This window comes from Bombus affinis, chromosome 4, assembly GCF_024516045.1.
Source record: "Bombus affinis isolate iyBomAffi1 chromosome 4, iyBomAffi1.2, whole genome shotgun sequence".
NCBI classification, from domain to species: domain Eukaryota; kingdom Metazoa; phylum Arthropoda; class Insecta; order Hymenoptera; family Apidae; genus Bombus; species Bombus affinis.
The window spans coordinates 15,960,208-15,981,957 of record NC_066347.1 but is presented as its reverse complement, the minus strand read 5'-3'; the positions used below and the strand labels follow the sequence as shown (position 1 = coordinate 15,981,957).

The 21,750-nt window shown below is 30.2% G+C and overlaps 3 protein-coding genes across 6 annotated transcripts; 2 read left to right on the top strand and 1 right to left on the bottom strand.

The window, feature by feature from the left end:
• Nucleotides 1-172: 172 nt before the first annotated feature.
• Nucleotides 173-4,162, top strand: LOC126915801 (phosphatidylinositol 3-kinase catalytic subunit type 3). Of its 2 annotated transcripts, none has more exons than XM_050720803.1 (10): nt 173-349; nt 635-829; nt 906-1,335; nt 1,451-1,546; nt 1,760-2,311; nt 2,381-2,856; nt 2,924-3,112; nt 3,180-3,355; nt 3,420-3,494; nt 3,601-4,162. In XM_050720803.1, exons 1-10 carry the CDS (start codon nt 276-278, stop codon nt 3,999-4,001), a joined length of 2,664 nt encoding a protein of 887 aa, XP_050576760.1. In that variant the 5' UTR covers nt 173-275; the 3' UTR covers nt 4,002-4,162. The 2 variants fall into 2 exon arrangements, with proteins under 2 accessions (XP_050576760.1, XP_050576761.1); XM_050720804.1 differs by having other exon boundaries at nt 198-362.
• Nucleotides 4,163-4,448: 286 nt separating this feature from the next.
• LOC126915800 (mucin-3A-like) lies at nt 4,449-17,548 on the bottom strand. The gene is made up of 3 exons (XM_050720802.1): nt 16,120-17,548; nt 15,921-15,997; nt 4,449-15,709 (listed from the first exon to the last, which is right to left on the bottom strand). Exons 1-3 carry the CDS (start codon nt 16,293-16,295, stop codon nt 6,498-6,500), a joined length of 9,465 nt encoding a protein of 3,154 aa, XP_050576759.1. The 5' UTR covers nt 16,296-17,548; the 3' UTR covers nt 4,449-6,497.
• A 1,102-nt stretch (nt 17,549-18,650) lies between these two features.
• On the top strand, nt 18,651-21,449 carry LOC126915916 (G kinase-anchoring protein 1-like). Of its 3 annotated transcripts, none has more exons than XM_050721066.1 (7): nt 18,651-18,762; nt 18,906-19,090; nt 19,373-19,441; nt 19,715-19,985; nt 20,054-20,311; nt 20,385-20,539; nt 20,624-21,449. In XM_050721066.1, exons 2-7 carry the CDS (start codon nt 18,917-18,919, stop codon nt 20,654-20,656), a joined length of 960 nt encoding a protein of 319 aa, XP_050577023.1. In that variant the 5' UTR covers nt 18,651-18,762; nt 18,906-18,916; the 3' UTR covers nt 20,657-21,449. The 3 variants fall into 3 exon arrangements, with proteins under 3 accessions (XP_050577023.1, XP_050577024.1, XP_050577025.1); XM_050721067.1 differs by having other exon boundaries at nt 18,655-18,758; XM_050721068.1 differs by lacking the exons at nt 18,651-18,762; nt 18,906-19,090 and adding an exon at nt 19,214-19,252.
• The last annotated feature ends 301 nt before the right edge of the window (nt 21,450-21,750 follow it).

Genomic DNA, 21,750 nt, shown 5'->3' with positions numbered 1-21,750 from the left:
TTGTGATACAACTTTCTGATTAACAATCGATAATATAAAAATTGTTACCAACATCTGTTACCATAACTTTTTATATTACTAAAAATACTATAGATGACTCTATTAGGAAATATTTATACCTATATATGTTATGTACGTACATATATCACATCCCTATGGTAGCAATATTCCTTCATGCAGTATGGTATATATACCAATGTATTAAGCACAATAGACGCGGCAGAATGATGGAAAATGTGAAGTAGAGAAATATGTTAACTTTGTAATTTCATAAAATGATGGAAGATATTAATGATAAGTTTTTCTATGTGTACAGTTCTTCGTTAGACACGAAAATACAAATTAAAATGTAAGATTTAATTGTAAGTGTGTGAAATGTAATAAGTGTCAGTATCAGCTGCTATCAGGTTACCATAATAAATGTTCCATAATGTATTTCCCCAATAAAAACAGGTGGACTACTGGTAGTATCATAAAATATAAAATAATCCGATTACAAATTCTAATTTAAATGTAGTACAGACAATCAAATATTTCATTACGGATTATCTGGATCTTTTAATTAAAATGCCATATGAATACATATCAATTTTAATGTAAATTATTCTAATATAGTACATTTTCCTTTTCATAGAGGAACATTAGAAGGAAAAAGACAACGACCAGAATATGATAAATTGCTTATCGACCCTATGTTGAAATACTCTGGTCTATATGGAACCAATGGAGGACGTGGGGATTTAGCAGCTTCTTTACAGGTGTGGGCTGGTGGTAGACCACTTGCTTTACCCGTTCATACAGCATATAAACATTTCACATCACGTTGGAAGTATGTATTATTGTTTTGGAAGTATGGTGACAGTATTTTTCTAAAATACGTGTAATATATATATGAATTTTCTTAGTTGGAATCAATGGGTAACTCTACCGATTTCTTATTCTGATCTACCACGAGATGCTCAATTATGTATAAGTTTATATGACTGTGCTGGACCTGGTAGAAAATTACCAGTTGGTGGTACAACAATATCTTTATTTGGAAAACATGGAGTGTTTCGTCAAGGAATGCTAGACCTTAGAGTGTGGCCTGGGGTAGAAGCAGATGGTAGTGTACTAACTAGTACACCAGGAAAAACTAGAGATCATGGGAAAGAACAAATGCAACGATTAGCAAAACTTGTCAAGAAGCACAGGAATGGTCAAATGAATAAAGTTGACTGGCTGGACCGATTAACATTTAGAGAAATTGAGTTAATTAATGAAAGAGAGAAAAGAGCATCTGAATACTTGTACTTAATGATTGAGTTTCCTGAAATTACTATGGATGGAATACCGGTATGAAAAACTTTAAATTTTGGTGCTGTAGGCTATTATATAATAGTTATTTATAATTTTGTTATAAATTTTATTATTAATCTAAATATTTTAAATATTTTATATATATTTATAGTACTCTATAGTGTATTACGAAAAAGATGGGGATGAAGTTGTTCAACACAGATCACAACCAGATGTTGTAACTTTGCCCGATTATGAAATTTTGCAAGTAAGTATAATTACAAACTTTTATATAAAATATACAATAGATTTCAACTTTATTTATGATTATTATCGTAAAAGCTATAATTATTTCCAAGAAAGAGAAAAAATAAAAAAGTCAGTTCTTATTATTTGGCTTACCCTTAAATCATTATCTTATATATATCTATGTGTAGTATATGTATAATTATTATATTCATTCATATATTTTTATTGTTAGGAAAATCTTGTGGAAGCAAAACATCATAAATTGGCTCGAAGTTTACGAAGCGGTGGCCATACTCGAGAATTAAAACCAACTTCAAATGTTCGTGATGCTTTAAACATAATATTAAGTTATCCGCCAACAACGGCTCTTTCTACAGAAGAACAAGATCTTATTTGGAAATATAGATTTTATTTGTCAAATCAAAAGAAGGCTTTAACAAAATTCGTGAAATGCGTAAATTGGAAAGTTGCTGGAGAAGAACGACAAGCATTAGAAATGTTAGCATTATGGGCACCACCTGACCCTGAAGATGCATTAGAGTTACTTGGCCCAGCATTTACACATCCAGCTGTTAGAAGATATGCTATTACTCGACTTAATCAAGCACCTGATGATGACTTAATGTTGTATTTGTTGCAATTAGTACAAGCTTTGAAGTATGAAGATTTTGAAAGCATCAAAAGGGCACATCAGACATTAATAAAAGAAAAGGAATCTGAAAAAGTTGAAAAATTAGATAGAGAAGTACAAATTAATGATTCTTCATCTACAGCTGTAACAACAGTAAGTAATTTTATAGTATAAACAATGAATTTCTCTAATTTGTTACGAATAATTATGCATGATTTACAGTCCAGTGAATCTGAAAGTGGACATTTCTCAGCAAGTCAAGATTCTCTTATGGATTTAGCATCTTTTCTGATTACTCGTGCATGCCAAAATACTACACTGGCTAATTACTTTTATTGGTATCTCTCTATTGAATGTGAAGATCAAAGTGATCCATCAATAAGTGCAAAACAAGATACTCGTGTTAAAGAAATGTATAATACTGTAATGTCAATGTTTTCAATGATGCTAGCACAAGGAAATGCTGTTTGGCAAAAAAGAAGAGCATTTCTTTTACGCCAAAAAATGTTTATTGATCAATTAGTAGCATTGGTAAAAGCAGTTGCACGAGAAAGCGGAAATCGTAAAAAGAAAACTGACCGGCTCAGGATATTATTGGCAGATCCGGATCCAGCATTTAAAATCAATTTTTCCAATTTTGAACCAATACCTTTTCCCTTGGATCCAGAAATTTGTATCAAGGGAATTATACCTGAAAAGTATGTGCAATTCTTTCTCCATAATAATGATATATGATATATTTAAGTAATGTAAGTTATTTTTTAGAGCCAGTCTTTTTAAATCAGCTCTTATGCCTTCTAAATTAACATTTTTAACAACGGAAAACAGCGAATACATTGCGATTTTTAAACATGGCGATGACCTCAGACAAGATCAATTAATTTTACAAACAATTGCACTTATGGATAAATTATTAAGAAGAGAAAATTTGGATTTAAAACTTACTCCTTATAGGTAAAAGTTCTTAGAACAATCTGTCAACATATAACGTTATTTAAAATATGAATTACTTTATTTTTAGGGTACTTGCAACAAGTACTAGACATGGTTTTTTACAATTTATTGAATCTACAACAGTTGCAGAAGTTCTAGCTAGTGAAGGTTCCATATTAAGCTTTTTCCGAAAACATCATCCATCCGAAAATGGCCCTTATGGTGTTGTACCTGAAGTTATGGATACTTATGTTCGAAGTTGTGGTAAGAATTGTCTTCCCGAAATAATTTATATCAAATTGAATTATATAAAATCATAAAATTTCAGCCGGTTACTGCATTATCACATATGTACTTGGTGTTGGTGACCGACATTTAGATAATTTACTCTTAACAACGTCAGGTAATTTCTGGTATAAATTTCTTAGTTATATAAGCTATGAAATCAATAAACATACATATATAAAATTGTAAGCATTTCATAAAATCGAATAACATTTATATTTCAGGTAAACTCTTTCATATAGATTTCGGCTATATTTTGGGTCGAGATCCAAAGCCTTTACCACCACCAATGAAATTGAGTAAAGAGATGGTTGAAGCTATGGGGGGCGTAGGTTCGGAACATTATCATGAATTTCGAAAACAATGTTACACTGCATTTCTACATTTGCGCAGACATGCAAATTTAATTCTAAATTTGTTTTCGTTAATGGTTGATGCTAGTGTACCAGACATAGCTTTAGAACCAGATAAAGCTGTTAAAAAAGTTCAAGATAAACTACGATTGGATTTGAGCGACGAAGAAGCAGTGCATTATGTACATAATCTTTTGGACTTATCAGTAACAGCTGTAATGGCAGTATTAGTGGAACAATTACACAAGTTTGCACAATACTGGCGAAAATAAAACTAAATCAATCGAGATAATGATTGTAAAGACTGTGTTCCTTCATAACTATTGCAAATATTACTATATTGTATATAAATGACCATACGTCTATAAATGTAACATAATTTATTGTATTTTGGGATTATTTTAGGTAATAAATCTTTGATAATAATAATAAATATATACTAGTACTTTTTATATGTTTGTAAATTGCATACAAAAATGTTTAATAATTAACATTATTATATGATCACAATAAAAAAAATGTTTACTGCATATATATGTGAACTATACATGTAAATTATATATATGTCAATAATTTTCGTAAATTACAGTTTAAAGTATAATAAAAATATTGCTTACTAGTTTCTTTATGAAAATACATTAAATAAAATAGTAAATATATTTTTTTACAGGAAAAATTTATTGTAATGGGCATGTCCAAATAATAAAACAACAAAAACATTTATTGTATATATAATTTGTTACGTAAATATTTATGTATTTATTTTATCTCTTAGTTACAATCGTGTATGTGGTGCACACTGTAGAAATAAAAAGATAATATTGTTAGTGATGAAAATATCAAATTGTTATCCATATAACAACGCATTAATGCTATTTTAATCAATATCACTTTATGTCACTTAAATTTGATTACTTCAATGAAGCAATTATATCCCAACTTACGATTGTACCAGAAAATTTTAATAGAAAATGTAATTATATTTTCCCCATTTCACAGTATTACATACTATTTATAGGTATAGAAACTTTTATAATATAATTGCTTTGAAAAATATATGTACACGTGTATTTATGTATATATTGATTGAATTCAAAAAGCAATCAAAGAATATTAACAATTCAGTCCATTTTCGAAAATTTCTCTGGCTTAATTTCTCTTCCATTAAATCCGATATATCATAATCAATAACTTTCTTCCCGTAACAGTAACATAATATATACATGCGTGATCACGATTGAAAACGCCGCGAAAAATAAAAACAAATTTCTTTTTGATAACATGAGTTTATAAAGAATATAATATAACTGTTTTTATACTAGAATATGTTGGGAAATCTGTCTTGTTTGAGGGTTACATCATTCTTCAAAAAGAATTATTTGTTCTAAATTATTAGAAAAACTATTAAAACATGTTAAAACTATTAAAAATATTCATGTATATTAATGCACATGTGTAAAAATTTGTTTACATATAAAATTATGGTATGTAATTGTAAATATTTCACAGGAATAAAATGATCTTGTTTACATTAAATCGTTTATTTCTATTAATTTATTTTTAAATTACTCCCCTGTAAATATTGACTCATTTCAAACATGACAGATCTCCTATTAAATTTTTTTATTCTTTACATTTTAGCACACGGATTATACATTATTATAATTCAAATAATAGGCTTCTTTATTTATCATAAATGTAAACTATTACCTACAAATAAACAATGTATGTGTAATAATTCAATTCTTAATTCTCTTAATTATCTACACTTCTGATTATACATAAAGACTTTCCTGTCAGTAAATAGATTCATAAGTAGTCAAAAAGGAGAATGAAAAACTTATTTGAAAAATTAAGTCTTTAAAGAATAATCCAAGAAACTTTCTATTTGAATTTTACAAATATCTTGGGACGTACATTATTGGTACTTATTGAAGGTATATTGTGCATTTATACGTTCCTTAGGACTCGTCATTATGGAGTAGTAGTAAAGTTTCACTGAATTATTTTTCCAATTCTTATTCGATTCTGATTATTCTCCATAAGAACCCACAATAATATACAAATATTTTACATTTTGTATTTGTCCATATAGTGTAACTATTAAGTTTTATTGCAAAACTAGCAATAATTAACAGTTGTTACTACTATCCCAATGACAGTTTACAAAGTTTTACAATATACACATTGCATATGTATTGTATTTGAAAACATATAATCAATTTAGTATATGATAAAGTATTGTATCTAGTTAAAAGAAAGGAGAAAGAAGTTATGAATGATAATCTAATTCAATATATTGAAATGTTTATATTTTTTCAATATATTAAATAAGATGGATATATGTATAAGATAATATTTTTGTAACAAAACCATAGTTTTCCTCTGTAATTACACTGCTCACTTATCAAATTCTATGTACGAATATATATAATTAATATATACATATATATACATACATATTTATTCACAGATGTACATAAACATTGCACATTTGTGATATGTGTATGCATGCATGTATGTATGTATGTATGTGTGTATGTGTGTATGTATGTATGCATGTATATATATATACATATATATGTATATGTATTGTTATAAATTATAGATAAGAATCTAATTTTAACTTATATTTAGTTATTTATCATCTTAATATTATATTTACATTTGAAAATAGACGAGTTTATCTATCAATGGCTGTAATGTCCATTAGTCTATAAAAACAAGGACTCTTTTTATAGCGTGACGCTACTTCTCATCATAATATATTACCTCTCTGTAGGCCTAGTGGCTGGTACAGAACTTTCTACAAGATCGTGCCTGTCTATTGGTGAATTTTCTAATGTGTAATCAACTGGATATCTTTCTGTATATGTTGGTGTAGCTTCTCCTTGTTGAGTTAATTTTAATTCATCAGATTGTTCTTGATAGAAACTTTGTGATGCCTCAATATTTTGTGAGGAAGACTGCTCTGATTTTTCTATGTCATCTGCAGAATAGTAGCTCTGACTTGCTTCACTTTCTGGTCTGTGATCATAATAGCTGGGAGAAACATTATGACTGGAATAACTTGGTGTGGCTTCTTCTGGATTAAAATAACTTTGACTTGCTTCTTGTGGATTACTGTCATAATAGCTAGGAGTAACTTCCTCTTGTGGATCTTCAACCAATCTCGAATTTGTTTCTTGCCCCACAGATTCATAATAGCTTGCTGTTACTTCCTGGTGATGAGTATAATAACTAGATGGTTCGTTTCTATGATCTGTACTTTCTGTAACAAAATTCTGAGAGGATGTTTCCTCTAGGCCTGGCATTGAGATTGGAACTTCATAAGAAGTTGATACATTTTGCTCTTCATAACTAGAGGTTGGTACAGAATCCACATGAGTTGAAGTAATGTCTGGATTCAAATTATATGAAGATGTAGGTATTTCAGGTACTCCATTGTCATGGATACTTGTATGCTCTGCACTAGATGATGCAATATTCAACTCAGCACAAGGTGGAATTTCACAAGATGATGTACTTATTGCACTCTCTTGATCTGGATCCCTTTCTTGATTCTCAGGTGTTTCTGGAACATAAGATGAACTTGCAGTTTCATCTTCATTAAGTCCAGAATTATTTGTAGAAACTGAGGATGTGCCAATCCCATCTGTACCAATATCATTAGATTGAGATGGCATATTTCCTTCCTGACTAATTTCAGCATCCGTTTCTAAATTTTCTGGAATATTTTCTGCTTTACCAACTTCGTAACTCTGTGTTGGGAACGTCTGATCATCAATTGCATCATCAATAGTTGATCTTTCATCTTGACTTTGCATTAATTCGTTAAAAGATTGGGTAGGCGCATTTGTACTTGCTTCTGCAGATGCTTCATATGATTGAGAAGCTTCATTTATCTTTGAATGTTCAAATGATTGTGTTGGTGGTTCTGTTACAACAGCTTCTTCATCTGTTTCCATAGGTTCATATGTTATTGATTGTGATGGTTCTTTTGAATTTTCAGACTTTGTAGCAGATTGACTAGGTAAATCAGTGGAATCAGTAGTCATTGCTATTCCAAACTGTTCATATGATTGTGATGGTATTTCATGACTAGCCTCTGCATTTGTTTCTCCAAAATGTAATTCTAAATTTCTTTGAATCAAATCTGATTCACCTTGAGATGATGGTTCATCTCTTTGAGAATCTTCGGAGTCTTTCATTGTATTTGCAGCATAAATTTTAGATTCAATAACCTCATCTATATCCATACTATGTTCATCTAAACGGTTCAGTGACTCTGCTGGTAGGATTTGTGCCCCTTCTTGAGCAACTTCTACTTCATTGGATGTTGCTGCTTGTTTTTCACATATGGGAGAATGGACTTTATTAGCAGATCGTTCATTAAAACTTAATTCTTTAAATTTTTTTATATTCTGTGTTTCTTGTGAGCTATTTGTATTTATTTCATTTGAATTTGAAACTTCAAAATTCGCATGTTCTTCAGACGAAATTTTTGCATTGGATTCAGAAGTAACTAAAGTATTATCATCCATTAATGACATACTATTTGTCATTGCATCATCTGGTTGCTCCATAATTTGTACATGTACTATATTATCATTATTACTAACTTCTTCACTTTGGCTACTAATTCCCACATTTGAATTATTCTCCTCCTTTGTAACTGTTTGTTCCAAGAGCATCTCTTCTGACTTAATAGAAATTTCTTGAGAAGAGTATACTTCTTGCAATGGTATTGTGGTATCTTGTTCTTCATTTAATAAGGGAGATTCATTTGTTGATACAATAGATTCTTGGGAAGATGTAGAAACATTATGAGATACTGCCATTTCTGATGTTGCAGCAGTGTCTTGCGAGTTTATGTTTTTCTTGGAAACAACTGGTTTTGAAACAAGCATTTCAGAAACAGGTACATCTACAAAAGTCTGTTCTGGTGCCATTGATGGTTCTATAGTTGAAGCAAATTGCACATTTTCAGTATAGGTATCGTCTATTATTGGCATTGAAGGAGTAGTTTGGACTTGTGAAGTTTGTAAAACTATATTATTTGGTATTGAAACTGAATATGAAACACTAGGCATTGAAATAGTATTACTTTGTTCACTCGAAGTTCCTACAGCAATATTATCTTCTAAGTTTGGTAATACCAAATATTGAGTACTTGCGGGGATTTCCGCTCGAGCGATCTCTGCTGTACTTGGATTTTCCATGATTTCTCCAATATCTGGCATAGAATTACCAGGGATTTGTATTTGTGCTTCTCCCGTCGAAATATATGAAATATTAGGGCTTGTGATTGTTATTGGTAATTCAAGAGAAGACGGGATGGTTGTCACAGCAGAAGCTGGAGTTGACTCTGATTGTATTGGCAAATTACTAGGCACTTCTAAAGGCGTCATTATGGGTTGATTTAAAGTCAATGAAGTTTCAAGCACACAAGGAGAAGATATTGGTTCTGTAGGAGGTACGATAGTTGACTGCAAGATAGTCTGATTAATTAAACTTGTTTGAGTCAAACCAGTGGTCATTACGTTTCCTGCCGGATTTTCTGTTAAATTGATTTCTTGTTGAAAATCTGTATTTGCCAAAGCAGCAGCTAAAATATCTTGATTTGATGTGTGTATTACTTCTGAAGTAGGAAGACTTTCTGATATAATTGTTTGAGTAGTTTCTGTAGCACTGGTTTGTATATTTGGTAATACGGCATTATCAAATTGAAGAACAATGTTATCTAATGTGCCTGCTTCTCCTAATGAACTAGGATCTATATATAATGTTCTTGTGCCATCTGGATTTTGCGTAGTACCTTCTAGTGACATAAGAGTATTATTATCAAGAGGTTGTATTTGTCCTTGTTCATCAATAGTTACCAAAACATAAGTTTGTGTTCCATCAGTACTTTCTGTTGGCAAAGCCATTATTTGTGGTTGTGTTGTTATTTTCGGTTCTTCTATTTTCTCTATTTCGCTACCCTTCTCAACATTGAAATTTTCTAGTTTAGGCTGGTCCTTTTGAACAGATTCAACAAGTACATCTTCTATTTTCGATTTCCTCTCAGATTCAGTAGATTCTAATGGTGGAAGAGACAAAGATGTAGAAACATTTGTATTCACGTTAGTCGTAGTTACTGAATTCATTGCAATGTTCAACAAATTCTTCTGCTGTTGTGTAGTAGTCTTATTTACTGATTGGCCTTTTGTACTAATTCTTGTAGTTGCAGTAGTACTAGCTGCCTGTTTTTGCTGAATTATTGTTTTAGATACATTTGGTACAGTAGTTAATGGTACTGAGACCGTTTGTTTTGATTGAATATTTTGTACAGTTGTAATTGCAGGTTCTTGTACTTTTTGAACAACTATTTTTTGTTGTGTTTTTTGCTGTCGATTACTTCGAGGTATAATAACTTTTTGTATACTTGATGTAGATACAGATTTTCCTTTCTGTTGAATTTGTGGACTTAGACCTATTGTCTGTTGGCTACTTTGAGATACAATATTTTGAATAGTAGAACCTTGCTGTACAACTGTCTGTTTAATTACTTTCTTTCCTTGTTGCACAGTCTTTTGTGTAGGAATGGTATTTTGCAATACTACTGTACTGCTGCTACCAGTTTTCATTTGACCAGATCTTCCTTGTGAAGTAGTAGACATTGGAATTTTTTGCGATTTTTGTAACATAGGAAGCTGTACTTTTTGTTGCGCTGATTGGTATTGTACTTTATTTCCTTTGGATGGACTTTTTGCTGCAATAGCTTTTACTTGCTGTCCTGTTATTGGTGTCAAAACTGTTGCCTTATTGCTTACTATACCTTGAGTGCTTAAAATTGTTTTGCCAGAAATAGCTTGAGATATGGGGGTCAAAATAGCTTTAGAAGTACCTAAATTTTGTGAAGATAAAATGGTTGTACCTTTTGTAACTAGGGCTTTTGATCCAATGATAGTTTTCCCGCCTAAAGTAGAAGCACTTATCGGCGTATAAATTCCACCTTTCGTGAAAATTCCTTGAGACAAAGTTCCCAATAAAGCAGTCTTTCCAATTGTTCCTGAGATAGGAGTTAGAACTCCTTTTGAAGCTATTATACCTTGTGTGTTAATAATCTTATGTCCAGCAGGAAGCTTAGATGTTGTTGCTGAGACACCATCTCCTTTCGGAGCAATGAGTGTTTTTGAATTTATAATACCCTGTGGACTGATAGGGCAATACACTTGACCCTTATTTGTCATAATTCTTTGAACCTTGCCACTTAATGTTTTAGAAATATTTAAAGGTAGCATTTTAGTTTGGCCTGATTGTGCTGATGTTAATATAACTACTTTACTACCTTGATGAACAACTTGGGCATTTCCAGTACTTTTACCAGGTATAGCAATTTTTTGTTGCACACCAGTTTTTCCTTGAACACCATATCGCAATTGTTGACCTCCAGATGTTTGTACTACTACATATTTTCCTGATGTACTCTTCTGTGTTAAAAGAGGTGGCACTTTGTTTGTTGTTGGCGTATTTTGAAATTTTATACCTTTCACACCACCTGTAAGTGGTGGCACTAGCGTTTTTATACTTGTAATTGTAGGTTTTGCCTTAGTTTTGTTTTTCAAAATTGCTGGAGTACCACTCTTTTTCTTTGAAGGTGACATTTCATTTGTAGTTTCATTCAATTTAAACTGACTTTGAGTGGGAGATACTATTTGCGTAGTTGGTGTAAAAGATAGTGTTGGAATTGTGCTAGATGCAGGTATAATAGAAGATATAACAACAGGCATTTGTTCAATGCTTTCTGGAGTTAAAACATCTTCACTTAAAACAAATGGCATTGAATTTATATCTAGTTCCATATCTGCCAAGCTTTGTGAACTTTGTTGAATATATTTTTCAGTTGTAGTAGTTGTAGTTGGAGTTTTTGAAGTTTTTACATTTAACTGTTCATTTTGTGCCTCTAACATAGCAACTGTTTCTGCTTCTTCAGCTTTTAAAACTTGTAACTTTTTAGTTAAAGACAAATGTGGAGATGTAACCTTTGAACCAGTTTTCAGTTTGGTATTTGAAGATGCAGATTCAATTTTCATTATTTTCGTTTTTGGACCACCCTTTTGGTCACACCTTTTTGTACCATCGGTTTCTAATTTATGTTTTACCCCTTTCTGTGGTAATTTATCTAATAATTTTGACTTTAAAATTTGCATAGGTTCGGTCAATGTTACATTTTCAATTATTCGTGGCATTTCACGTTTTTTTACTGGTACATTAACGTCTGATGATGGGGAAGGTGTAGAAGTTAATGATCTTGAAGATTCATCTAACTTTTGCACATCTATATTGATAGATTTAGTACTGTCTTCAGTAGGTGATTGTATCAATGATTTAGGCATAATATTAAATTCGTTTGTTGATGTAAGTTGGTCAACATTTTGAAAAATAGTATCATCCACTTTAGCATCGATTTCAAGATTTTGATCAACTACTACTTCTATACCTTCAAAATTGCTCATAACTGTGACTTGAGAATTGTTGTCTTGAGAAAGATTAGGATAATTTTCTGGAATATTTGGATCTTCAGTTGTCATATTTTGAGTTGTCTCAGAAGATGTATTTCTATCTATTTCTTCTTCAGGCTTTTTCTTCACTAATTTCTTACCTTTTTTTCCTTTACCAGTTGTATCAGAATCATTAACTATACCCTTTTTCTTGTCGATATGCAAAGTTTTTAAGAAAGCTTCCTGGAATGTATTTGTTGATTTTTCTTCAGGAAATAACTCTTTATCTTTCTTTAATTTTGCACATGTATCTGGTGTAAATTTTCCTTTATATCTTGTTTGCATAGATGTTCTATTTTGAGCTTGCTGCTCACTTAATGTACTTATTGAGTCTGTAGGCAATTGTTCTAAATTTTCTAGTTTAGTTTTTTGTTCTTCTTTCTCCAATGTTTCCATTTCTATATGCTGAATTTTTTGATTTATTAGTATGGTTGTGTTTCCACCTTGAATTTTATTTTCTTCCTCTATTTGATTTACATCTTTTGTAATTTCTACATTATTTGTGTCTATTTCAAGTTTTTCTGGAGCATCTTTCTCCTGCTTTAAAGAATTAATTGCCTCTGTATCTGTACTAGTTTCAATTGTTTCATTAGTAGTTACATTTTTCATTTGTTCTTGTCCACTATTTAATTTAGGATCTATCATGATTTTTTGAGTTTCATCAGTACCAGAAATATCAATTTGTGATAATTCAAACTTTTTTATTTGAGATTTTTTGGGAGGAAGCATGTCAACAGTTTTTGAAGTATCTAATTGTTGATAAGATGCTTCTTTCTCTGATGAAAGTTCCAGTTGAAGAGAAGTAGGAGATTCTAGATCTTTTAAATCTTCTTGTGAAAGATTACTTGAAGTTAATATACTTTCAGTATCATTGTCTTTTGTTTTCTCATATTCAAGAATTGTACCTTCAAATTTAGCAGTATTATCTTCTGTTACTGCAGATTTTGTATCTTCAAGGACAGATGTATCAGATTCTTTTAGTAGAACTTTTTCCTCAGTTGATACCTGTAACTTCTTAGGAATTTCAATAGAAATTTGATTGTCTGCAAGTTTTGTATCTAATTCTATAAACATTTGGTTTTTAGATGTATTCTCAAATAATTCATCTTTTAATTCTATATTTGAAGAATTAACATTATTTTCTGTTGTATGTATAGTATTACAGGAAATTTCTATTTCTTTTTCTGCTTCAAGATCAATGTCCTTGCTTATTTTCTTAATATTTTCTATAAATTTCTTATTTCTTTTTGATTTATTTTTTATTTTTTCAGAAGATTTTTCCTCGTTTTCAGATTGACTTTCATCAGTCTTACATATCATTTGATCTGCATCTTGTACATATATATCAGATTCTAAATATTTTTTATTTGGTTTTCGTTTTCTTCGACCATATGAACGCTCGCTATCAGATTCTGATGTTTTTTCTATTTCAAATTTTTCAAATATTTTTGAATTGCTTTTATTATCCCTTATTTTTGGGCTTTCACTACCACTGGCACTTTCACTAGTGTTAGCACGCATAGGTTCTGATTTTCTTAATTTACTACTGGGCTTACGACCTTGAGGAGTAATATTTAACTGGTCGTCATTTGATAAAATTTTTGTAGAATTTGAATTAGGCACTTGATCTTGATCCAGCATATCTGCATCTGAATTTTCACTTTGTTCTGGAAATGTTTCAGCAGATTCAGACATAACTTCATTTTCTGTTTCTACTGTAAAACGCTCAAACGAAGTTTCTTCAACTTGCTTTGAAGGTTCCTGTTTTACATTTTCTGCATTTCCTTTAATAGTTGCGTCTTTAATGTCCGTTTGTTCATCATCAATAGGGATATTTTGTACATCTAGATTTTTGTTTTCTATTAATTTCTTATTAATATTTAACGTTACGTTTGTTGTAGAAGAATTTTGCATCTCAACATTTTTTGAAGCATTTGTAGTATTTTCATTCTCAGCTTCAATCCTTTCAACTTCAAATATTTCCACGATTTCTAATTCTGTTTCACAAGTATTAACATTAGATTTCTGTGTTTTTTCTGATTCTTTTCCGGATTTAATTTTTTCCTTTGTATGTTCAAGTTTATTATTTGTCTCTTTATCATTAATTATAACCTTGTCATTATTTTTACTTTTTTCTAAACTCTGCTCACTTAAAGATGACTGTGTATTTAATCTTTCACATTCATTTGAACTAGTATTATCTTCATCTTCAGGTTTATTATGTTCAATTTCTTTTTCTTGTTCTGTTTTTAAAGCTTGACTCATTTCAAATTCTTTTATTATTTCTTTTTTCTGATGAAATGCACGAGACTTTTTCCTTACAGGGGGTATGGATGGTTCTTCTTCATGGAAATCAAAACAAGATAATAATAATTTTTTATCTTTATTTGATGCAGTAGGTTTATTTTCGCTGTCAACATTAAAAGTTTCTTTTTCCATCTGTGATTTATTATTAGACTCATTACTCCTAACATCAGATATTCTAGCATCTTTTTCTAATTCGGACGACTGTTTATCAAAAAGATTTGATTTCAGATTTTTTGAAGTATTAGTACTATCAGATAAAGAATCTTCTGTTATGTTAATTGTTGTAAGCGTCTCGGTTTCTTTAAGTAATTTTTCAGTTTCTGCAATAATTTCACTAGCATCTGGTAGTGTATTATTCTTTTCATTAAGTTCTTCTGATTTGTCAAAATCAAATTGATTTTTTGGTGAAGAATCATTCATAGATGCTATATCAGTTGGATTGCTTTTATTCAAGCTAAGTTCTTCATCTGATTCATCTTCCCAATCTGCTAATATAGTATCGCGAATTTTAGGATCTGAAGTCTTTTTCTTTTTAGCAACTTTCTCATTTTGTTTAATTTGTTTTCTTTTGCCAGATTCACTGCTGCTTTTATTCTTATTTGATTGACCTTTTTCTTTCTTTGTATATTTCCTTTTTGGAGTATCTACATCAGAATATCTACTTGTATATTGAGAATAAGTTTTTACTTTAGATTTGGACATTGGTGAATTTCCTGATCTGTGGCTTTTTATGTGACAAATAATAACATTTACTCGCGAGGAAGTGAAATTACATAAATGACAAGGATATTGTGGAGACCCACTATTATTCGGTGTAGATGGTAAGCTGCTAGGTTGTTGACGTATCCGAACTTCATGATCACTTTCTTTTAAAAATCGTGGATGTGTGATTTTTCGTACAACTTCGCTACTATCACTTTTTCTATGACCTTCTTCACGTTCTCGTTTCTTTTTAGGAATTTTCTTATCTCCAAATAAAGCTGATATATTTGGCTTTTCTTCTGGAGAAAATTTATCATGGCTTAATATATCAGGATCTCCTCCTGTTAACTTTTCAGCCATTTCAACGTCTCCAGGAAATTTGTCCATGTATCTGGATCCATCTTTGCATCTGCTTCTATATTTGTCTGCAAGTAATATTATAAAATGTATAATTATACAAAATGTGCCAGGTTGGATGGTATACCTGGGCAAGAGAATATTTGATATGCAAAAATAAGTAAAAAAAAAAGTAGGTTTGAATGACCTCCCAACCTACCCTATTATATTTATTATTTTAAACTGTATACTCACATATAAGTATTAGAAATATACTATTCTAAATATAAGAAATATTACCTAATCCTTTCCTGATAAATTCATCTTTCAGGGTACAGTTGTATTTATAAATCTGTTGATAGTTCTTGACAAATTCACTGAAAAAATTAAAACATTGAAACATATATATATAAAAGATATAAATATCTATTAGCCAAAAATAATATTAAAAACATTAATAGATTTAGTATATAATAAAAATAAGTTGAAGATTACTTACTATGTATCTTCTTGAAAAAACTTCACAGCAGCTATTAAAGGTTTCTTTTGAAATCCATGTTGAATATCTTCAGGTAAATTGTGGAACCCAGTAACTTGTCCAGGCCACCAACAACCTCCGAGTTTCACCCAAACAACATCTCCATCCAAATAATTAATTTCTGTTTGCTCACACATTTTAGAAAGATACTTAATATTATTCTTTCATAAAACCAGCATTGAAATTCAACATAAATATCTTGTATATTATCTATCTTTAGATGAAGCACCTCAAGTAATAATTGTTCGCGTATTGTAACAATAAGAAAGAATTATTCTACTGACTGAAATCTGGTCTTAATATATAGTAACAATAAGTGGTTTTATTTAATTTGAGAAGAAACATGATAAATATGTATGGAAAACCATATAAACAAATGCAATATGCAATTTGCAAATGAATAAATGATTCTCTTAAGTTTATGGACACTTTTCGATTAAGTTTCTCTCATTTTGTAAATTTTTAAACTTAAAGTACATACATTGATTGATCAAAACGCTTTTGATTTCTTCATGTGTAACATTTTACATTAGGCATAAATACAAAAGACAATATAACCACTAGAGTAAATCCTGCTACTAAGCCTTAATTAATATGTCCTTCTTCCAGATCTATAAATTGCACCATAAATATTCGTTCCAAAATCATGTATTACATATTTTATTAGAAATACATGAGAGAAAGAAAAAAAGAACAGATAATACACTAACAAATTGTCGTTGTTTTCATGTTATGTTATCTTGAACAAAGTATAGCAATCATCCGTAGTATATAAAACAAATATCTTTTTTCTTCAAAACAGTCAATTAATTTACAAGCACTCCGATGTTTCAAAATACGACAAATTGTTCACCCATATGCGCGGGCATAGATAAAAATGGAATCGGAGGTGTATTCGCGGGAAACCAGGAGCGAGCGTCGCTCCGTGCACCGCTTCGTCGATCTTCGTTGATCTCGATGCCGACGTTGTCCGCGAGAGCCACGTCGGGCATCTTAGCCCGCGAATTCCGTGATTGGATATATTCCACACACAGATGCACAGCAGTGAACCTTTATGTGTTCTCTTGACTGTTTGTTAAAACGACGCCGCAATAGAATGTTATAGCCCCGAAATTGGCGAGCGTCCCAAGAAAAGAAGTTTCTCTTTTCACCTCACCTCTTATCACTTAGTCACTATAAACTAGAAGGGTTTGCAAACGTCTTGATAGCTGACCATGCGATGTTGCTGCGCGCACATTTAACCGCGAAAAGTACAAGCCAACCCCGAACGCAATCGACACATTCAACGCTCTACGTCGCTCATACGACATACGTACATGTTCAATTTCCCGACGTGCAACGGGGCTCTGTACGGTGGATGGATGGATGTGTGATGGATACTTCCTTCTCTCTCGTTGTTCGAGATTCTCGATTCGACAATGTTACCAACTGTTGCATTTTATCTATCTCCTACCTTTCTACCAATTTCTACTTATATACATATCTTATTTTAGTAATTCTACAATTTTATAATTATTCCAATAATTGCTAATTGCGCTAAATATCATTTTCAGGATAGGAATAAATAAACATTGTTGATTTTAAAAAGACTTTACTCTATATATGATAATGAAATAAAAATTATATAAAAGATCAAAGGTGATAAGGATTTAAATGCTAAGTAATACCTGGTAATACACATACATTTCTCATGGTTTATCACTTCAATATAATTTATCAATAGTTGCATTTATATGTAATACTTCGTATATAAATTTTTAATATCAATCTGATTTTATGTTTTTAATACTATGTAGAATGCATTTTTTGCTACAATTAAATATAAATAGCATACTTTTATATTTTGTATACATAACGTGAATATAAAGTTTAAAAAACTAAATTTAGTGTATAACAAATAAACAAAAAGAAATACAGTTTAATTACAAAATTATTACGAAATTTTTTTACAATATTATGAAGTATAAAACAATAACTATGATGTAAATATAAATTCAAATATCAAAATGGATCAACTTATAACTTTAATAACTGATACATTTAAATTTTATACAAGTATAAAAGTATAATATCATATTATATTAGAGTTATAAAACTAAAATATTTTTTATCAGTTATGACATGTAAATTGAAATGTATATGAAATTAATTATAAAATAAGTTGCAAACTATTTAACATCGATAACGTTTCTTAATTACTAATATTGTTATATTGTTATATTGTGATAAACAGTAATAAAACTTTAACACAAATCAAGGAAAATATTATAGCATGTATGTATGTATAAAACAATTCAAATGTAATATTTGGTATTAAATATGTAAGTACTTTGAGATATATAATAGTAATAAATTTATTTTCTTTCAAGTATAAGTACCATGTTAAACTCTTGAAACTTTGAAATATACAATTTTCTCATTTCTATTTCTACAGTTGGTCTTACTGTGTCGCCGGGCGGGTAAGTGTAATTTCCATAATATTTTCCGCTAGAGGCGCTGAAAGTTTGCAATAACGTCTACTATTCGTTTCCGGTTTATGTGATAGCTTAACATCGTTCTTCATTTTTCCTTATACATCCGTTTGTGTGCGATAAGTATAGGCACGTAAGTCGTTCGTTTGTACTAGGTTATATCATTTTTTACATGATACACGATGCAATAATACAAGACTCAATGAACATTACAAGTTTTATGAGTATAATGATACCGGAAGTTCTGTAGTTTTCGTTATCAATACGTATATTCAGAGTTCACAGAAATGGCGACCGCCGTACCATCAAGATTCGCAGTTCTCAGCATTGATGATGATGATTGTAAGCCGAAGAAATCCCAGAAGAATGTTACTGCCGGTAAGACGAATCAAAAATCTAAAACCGACAAATCGAAACAACAGCAGCAACCAAAAAAGGATGACAAGAAAAAACAAAATAAGGTATGATGCGTGTAGTTTTTGTTTTTTTTTTTTTGTTTTTGATTACCCGGTAAACGTCATAGTATTTGTAAGTCGTGGCGGGACCTTGTATTTTGAAACGAACTTCAATATTGATTTTGTCCTTTAGTGGTGTATATAATGAATCTCAATATATTTTTAAATGTAGGAAGCAAATCAATTTATAATTAATAGAATAATTTAGTTCTTAATATCATCATAATAATGTTCAGAAATTTGTAAAATAAATGTTTTATTTATTTTACACCTTTTCTTTATTTATAGGGAAAAAAGAAAAAAACTAGTAGCAATGAAAATCAACAATGGGAACAATGGAAACAGAAAGATACAATGGTAATGTATAAATTTTTTATAATGTATTTTGTTTACTTGTCTTTAGTTTAATGAAATTTTTGTTATAAATTTAATAAAATAAGTTTTTATCTGGACATTGGTACAATGACACCCAACCAATTGTGTGTAATAAAGGACAGCACAGGCTTGACTAATATGTGTGAAAATCATAGTTTAGTTTTAGATATAAATTGTTAAAGCTAAGATTTTGTTTCAGTAGTGACATATTTATAAGTGTTGTGTGTTATCACGTCCAATTGTGATTTCCTTAAGGCTGTCGAGGAAACGTTTGAGCAAGAATTACATCAAGCCATTTTGCTGTCAAAGCTGGCTTATGAAGAGCAGCTAGTAAGTGCAGTCAAGTCAGAAAAAGAGCAAGAGTCAAATAAGAAATCAGGGAAAAAATCAAAAAAGGCTACTATGTCATTGGAGCAGTTCAACAATATGAGATTAGAAACTACTTCTACTACAACTACTACCATTACTACTACTACTACTCAAAATACAGTATTACCTCCAGAAAATGGTGATACTAAATCCAAAGGTAAAATAATTCCATATTTTAAATCTTAAGTAGATAAAAAATTATTAATTTAGTCAATTTATTTATAGAATTAGACACAGAATTTTTTGAAAGAATTGAAAGGGAGACAAAAGAAGAAATCACAAAGGAAAAAGAAAAGGATATATTGAAGGCGAGATTAAATAAAATCGATGATGATATTGCATCTGCTCAATTAAGGGTAGAGGTGGAAAAACGTGACGAAATCATTAATGAATTAAAGAGTCAAGTAGAAAACTTAAAAAAGGAATTAACACAAGTTAAAGAAAGGAATAAAAAGCTTTATCAAATATTATCTCATGGAGAAAGTAGGCTTAATAGTTCTTTACTGATAGTTCTAGTATTATTGTAAATATGATTAATTTTCTTGTTCGTTTCTAGTGAAAGACAAAGCGTCAGTATTAGCTGAAGTCGCAAAATTACAAGAAATACGAGATGAGTTGACGTCCGAAGTAGCATCCTTACATGCACAATTAGAACAAGAGAGGTCCAAAACACGTACTTCTAGTACAGATGTTAAACCATCTAAACAAACTGTAAGATAATTATTAGAACGGCATTAAATTTAATGTAATTGATTACATATAATCGTGTGTTAACAAACTATATTTATTTTTTAGAATAAGAAGAGGCTCGTTAATGAAAATGCCTAAACTACAGACTATTTTTGTTGAATGTAAAGTACTAAACCATTGTGATCTATAAAGCTTAATTTACTGCTAATGACTAATCAGTTAACAGTCTGAAGACTGATGCGTAATCATTAAAACTTAAGATCTCATGAAAATATATCACGTATTTGACTTTAAAGCATATAAAGCAATCTTTTAAGTAACGTATTTTTCAAACATACAGAAGTTCACTCAATGAAAATAGGGTCATGTTTTTCTAAAGTGCATATTTTCATTTGTAATTTGAGTTCCATTCTTTCATAACACGGTACAAAAATATCTTTTTTTATTCAAACTTTCTTACACAATAGTAGTTGAACATAACTTTATAGTCAAGTTTAAACGGGAAACTAACGCAACACTATTTCCATATTGCAACTTGACAACATAAACAAATGTCGTTATCTTCCAAATTTTGTGCGAACGTACGTCAGTAAGTATACATTATCTGAAGTATTTTGTAATAAATATATTCTACACCATTCTTGTTGATGTTAATAATTTCCTTAATATTTTGTTAAAGCTATCGGTGAAATTTAGATATTTTGATATTGTACATACAATTTAGAAGTAATATTTTATTCAGTGCGAACATTTGTGGACAAAAGATTAAAAAAGGAATGATCAAATCTTTTGTTCTATGAGACTGAAACAAAATTATATACATAAAAGATGAATTTCAGGTCCTAAATGTATAAGCCATATTTATATACAAATATATATATCATGAATGTATCAAAATAAGTAACGAAAATATATTTTTTTCACAAAATTATTCTAGATCTAAATTTTATTTAACAAAATAATAAATGTTTATTTTCTAATATGATATTAACCCATATATATTTTAGTCATATGTCATTAATATATGTACTACAATATTCCTGTTAAAGATAATTTTTTAACATGTTTTATTTTCAACATGAATTTTATACTTATATATATATATATATATGTCTTTTTTATTCAAGAAGATATCTTTGAAATTATTGTATGCTATAACATTTTCTTCACGTGCCCTTTTACAATCTTCGATTACCGTCATTTCCACATACCAATTCTGTTTTTTTCGCCAT